We start from the raw sequence: 4,996 nt of genomic DNA, 5'->3' as shown, positions 1-4,996 counted from the left end.
CAGCAGCTTGCTTTAGTTCGTCTAGTCAGCAGCAGCTCGCCTTAGGGCGTCCAGTCAGCAGCAGCTCGCCTTAGGGCGTCCAGTCAGCAGCAGCTCGCCTCAGTGCGTCCAGTCAGCAGCAGCCAGCAGCGAGCCAGCTGTTATACACATGTATATACATGTTACACGCTCGCGGAGGTATGCACCTCCGTGAGTGCCCTCTGTCTAGTTATATTATGTGTCAGTGTGCAGCAGCTAGCGTGCGGTGTACTTGTGTGTTGCAGATGAGCATTTGACCGGCATTTACAGGGGATTATATAGGTGAAATAGAGTAGAGAAACATTAAGACTTTGGTAGTAAATACATTTCGTGTTTATTTACTTTTTTTTATTGAGACGTTCCAAGTGCCTGCGCTGCCCACGGTTGACTTTCCACAACGCAAGCCACGCGTGGCTTTTCACTTCCATGTATATGAGTTAGCTACGACCCTGATATCATGTATATATGTATATTTATATACGCATACACACTCCACACGCACACACACGCGCACCCCATAGAACTAGAAATAGAAGAATCGAAATAGAAATAGAAATAGAATAGAAATAGAATTTCTATTTCTAGTTCTATGGCGCACCCCCCCCCCCCTACACACACACAAACACACACGCCACCACCCGCTGACCACCGATAATAAATTTCCTATGATAAATACTCCGTGTATATTTCTCATGACACACCACACGAAATGACGTTTCCATACCACGTGACCAAGTGTAACCGCATCGCCAAATTCGGTGCAAGATTTGAGTATCTGTGCGAAATTATTCGTATTTGTCTCCGAAATCAATCAAATATGTCCGAGGAAATGCCTGAGCTGAAACGTGGTAATACTATGAAAGTCACTGCAAAGGTATACCTCCCATAATATGTGTAGTTGCGTAGATTTTCACAGTTCTTTGTTGCGGTTATTCACATGATTCGTAAACATTCATTATATGCATAATACAGTACGCCGTACGGGCCGATAATTTTTTGGTGCTCGCTACTTTCGGATTACCGGCGTGTAAATATTCCCGAATTCGAGTAGACTGAGTAATAACCTGTAACCTATGTAATTAATTGCACCATTCTTGTCACTAGCGACTGCAATTAAAATGAAATTAACGATCGACGGTACCTATACATACATAGGACGATAGGTATATCGACGGAATAGTATAATTTGCTTTGTCTCATGACTCATAGTCATAATAATGTCACTGCATGTGCTTTGTGACTGTGTAGGCCTACTCTCTTGCCGGCTGGATCGAATTCAGCAACATTGCACCCGTTTTACAGTATTTGAGTAATGGCTTAGCGTGCATAATAATAATTAATATCACTAGTGTTAGTAATGTAGTCTCGAGGTAGGCCTATAGGTCTACTGTATTGTAGGTTTATGGTTGTACCTAATCTATACCTAACCCCGTAAATGTTGTGATCTACATAAGATAGGCCTACAGATATTTATTTACGGTTTACTCCAGTAGTGTTAGCCCACTGGGAAATTCTTGATTAATCAAATTTTCAAGATCAGGCGACAATTCATATAATACTCCACTTCAAGGATTGTAGGATTTCAATAGTCCTGGTTTCTTTGCAAATGAATATATGATGTACGAGTCATGCAATTTATTCACTCACAGAAAATAATGAAAATGCATAACAACAGTGCTATATTATAACACATATGTAATTATTACAGCAGCTAATCATTAGGTTAATGAGTGATGTCATGATTGCAACACTCTAGTAGTATTATCTTTGAATGTAATATGGGAAATCATTATTTAATACTGCTAATAAAGCATCTGACAATGTGGCTACTGTCTTCTGAATATCAATACCCTGGTGATTTGCATCCTAGGGTTTGCTGGAGCTGCATAAATGTCTTGCATTGCACACCTATTCGATCAATAACATTACGTATAGCATTTGCATTTAATTTCTTGAAATGTAGATTGAATGTTAGAGTCAAACTGCATGCAGTGCCCCCCTTCGCACACTCAAGATACCACTGCCACAATGCTAGCACTATTTTGAAAGTGGGCGGAGCTCGGGGGGGAAATCCAGCTAATGGAGATTTGTAAACAGCGTATGATTTGAAAGAGGTAAATGGGCGCACAATCCGCGTACTATTTCGTATCACTATTTTATCAATTTTTTAGCTCATCTGACATGTAGTCAGATGCAGCTTGTAGAATTGCATGAGCGTGCGTCCGTCCGTGGGTGCGTCCGTTCGTCCGTCCGTGCGTCTGTCAACAGTTGGGCACAAATCTAAATGGCTCGACGTACGGATTCGAAAGTTGGGACGTGGGGGGGGTAATCCGAAAACGAGTTGGGATGTCGAAGCTGGGGGTCAAAGGTCAAAGGTCAAGAGGTGTAATAGAAGGGGTAACATTACATCCTTAACTTAAGGTATAGGGAGGAAATGCAGAATTGCGGAACAAATCTAAACGGCTCGACCTAGGCTCGTGATAGTCGGTGTATAGCATCATGGTAGGAAAACCATCACTGTGCCGAAATTGGAGGTCACAGGTCAAAGGTCAATGGGGCACAGGGCAGATTTTAGGCATTTTCTGAGGACATGGTCTGACGGAGCGATTGGAAAACTTTTTTGTTTCAGCGGTGGCCTACCATTTTTATGGCTTTATTGAAAGGACCATGAAATGTACTTTCCGCTGACATGCGAAGAGTAAGTGTCGGACAACCTTTTGACCCTCAAGAGGAGGGTTAACCATTGATTTGTTTCTCAACTGCGTTGGCGAGTACCTGTGGTTGTGGAAAGCTCCCATTTTACAGTGAAATTCCACACATAACTCTTACTTGAACAACGCTTACTTAGGAGATAATGAGATGACTTATATATGAGATTCTGTAGTGTACATTATGTATGAATAGTTGGAATACAGTCACTAGCACTCAAATAATTACCCAGGAGTGAGGCTGCGGATTTCCCAGACTTAATTTTCTCATCAAATTTTGGCACCAATATAGACGCAAGTGTGTACGTTCTTGAGCTTATTCGGTCCACTAATCACTGGCCTACCTTGTACTGAAATGAGTTTACAGATATTTGCTATCGTATTGCTGTAAATTGTAATCTTGCACGAGCTGCTCTGGTTGTATCAACCATTGAGCTATTTTGTAACGAGCCATATGTGCCTCGCAAGGGGTTTAATGTACCTTATTACCTGACACCATAGAATGCACGTTATCTATAGTAATAATATGGTAATTATTCGCTCCTGCTTTTTGCAATCTGTCGTCACATTGACAGCTGCCATGCTTTGGCTGACCGATGCAACGATGCCTTAGATAGCGGCCCGCCATCTATCGGAATTTTATTACACTAGTTTGAAGTGTTGTTTTTTGGGGTTAGAAATGAACGTATGTATAGGACGTCTTGCTATGCACAAATGAATTTATCAGCAGAACACCAGACACCAGATGAACCCTGTCGCTCTGCGGCACTTGTTCATGAAATAACGGTCGGATTTTTAATATCTTTGCAACTTTTATTAGTCCAAATCTTATTACATAGGATACGAGTAACATCCCTGCTGTAAAACTTGTAGTAAAAAAGCGTTGCAAATTGTAACCGAAATCTGCTTGTGGCGACTTGGTAGATTGAGCCTATGAGCGAGAGCGCCATCTGTCGTGGACTTTCTGTTAGAGTATGAGAATGGAAACCTACTGGCGCCATCTACTGTTTAATATAAATAGTAGCTGCAAACATGCAGTCCCAACCAAGACTAGCCAAATGATTCATATCTGCTAATAAATGAATGAACGAATGAATAAATGAATGAATAAACAAATACATGGATATAGTATACAACCTGCTATTAATTTAAATTATCTTGTTAGATCTATTTCTAATATTGCTTATGTGTTTGATTGTTTCTCTGTGTTAAGCTCTGGCAGTTTTTAAAACATTAAAATAAATATTTCTAGTGAATATTGAACCACAAAATTTTGCACATAGTGCAATTTAAAACCAGTTTAAGTGAAAATACATTTAAACATACAGTAATGTTTTGTTATGCTTTTTGGGAAGCGTATTAATGATCATGTAAATTAAAAAAATAACATTGGTTGTTTTTGTACAACACTAATTTCTATATAATAGCATTTGCTAATTGGTTGCAATTTTTGATAATTTTGTTTTAGATGTTTTTTTAACTTCCACCTCTTAAACCATATTTGACTTTTTTATGCACTAACATTACTAAATCAGTATTGTATATTACTAGAAAATAATTTATAATTATAACAATTACATGAGATAAGTGGAAATATCTGGTTTTTATCAGTAAGTACTGCAGAAAGCTAGTAGATTTTTTAGGTTATATTAATTTTGTTTGTTTGTTGTAATTTCAAACTTATTTCATAGTTTGTGATATTATAATATTATTGTGGCTGTAAAGCTACAGTTTTGATGTGACTGTTACCTATTGCAGTATTGGTCTTACTGTGCTCTCATCCTCAACTAAAGATGAATCAACTGCTGTGAGTTTTATAGCAACATGCAAAAAGTATGTGCAGGGAAGTTTTACAGCTGAAGGTGGTGATTCGTAATAGTCAGGGTTCTCCCTACGTTGCGCAAACGGGGCGTGGGAAGACTCCCCCCTGTTTCAATCATTGCGCCCCGTTTAAATTACCTGCGCCCCAATTAAATTCCACCACAATAAAAGTTTGCCAGCGCGGAAATCGATCGTCAAGAATTTCCATTCGACCAGGACAACCGGCGCGTGTATTTTTACCGTGCCACGCATGCACTACACACAATACACAAGTACAAACAGTTAACCTGTCCCACACCGAACACTAACTGTACACCAACTTGGCTATCTTATATATATACAAGAACCCCAAATACCGTCTATGATGTGGTGGCGATTTTACGCATTAATTAGTGGTACGGTAAAAAAACACGCCCCCCCCGGACCCTCCTAGTTTTACCCCTCCCCCT

At 39.8% G+C, this 4,996-nt stretch overlaps 1 protein-coding gene across 1 annotated transcript in view; it reads left to right on the top strand.

Moving 5' to 3' along the window:
* Window positions 1-714: 714 nt before the first annotated feature.
* Window positions 715-4,996, top strand: part of LOC106805181 (general transcription factor IIF subunit 1-like) — a 12,155-nt gene continuing 7,873 nt past the window's right edge. Inside the window, exon 1 of the mRNA XM_014806678.1 lies at window positions 715-892. Coding sequence (XP_014662164.1) covers window positions 728-892 — 165 coding nt within the window. The 5' untranslated portion in view covers window positions 715-727. The remainder of the gene's footprint in view (window positions 893-4,996) is intronic.

This window comes from Priapulus caudatus, unplaced genomic scaffold (genome assembly GCF_000485595.1).
Source record: "Priapulus caudatus unplaced genomic scaffold, Priapulus_caudatus-5.0.1 Scaffold104, whole genome shotgun sequence".
Taxonomy (NCBI): Eukaryota; Metazoa; Priapulida; class Priapulimorpha; order Priapulimorphida; family Priapulidae; genus Priapulus; species Priapulus caudatus.
The sequence above is the reverse complement of the archived record's forward strand: the minus strand, read 5'-3'. Positions and strand labels throughout refer to the sequence as shown.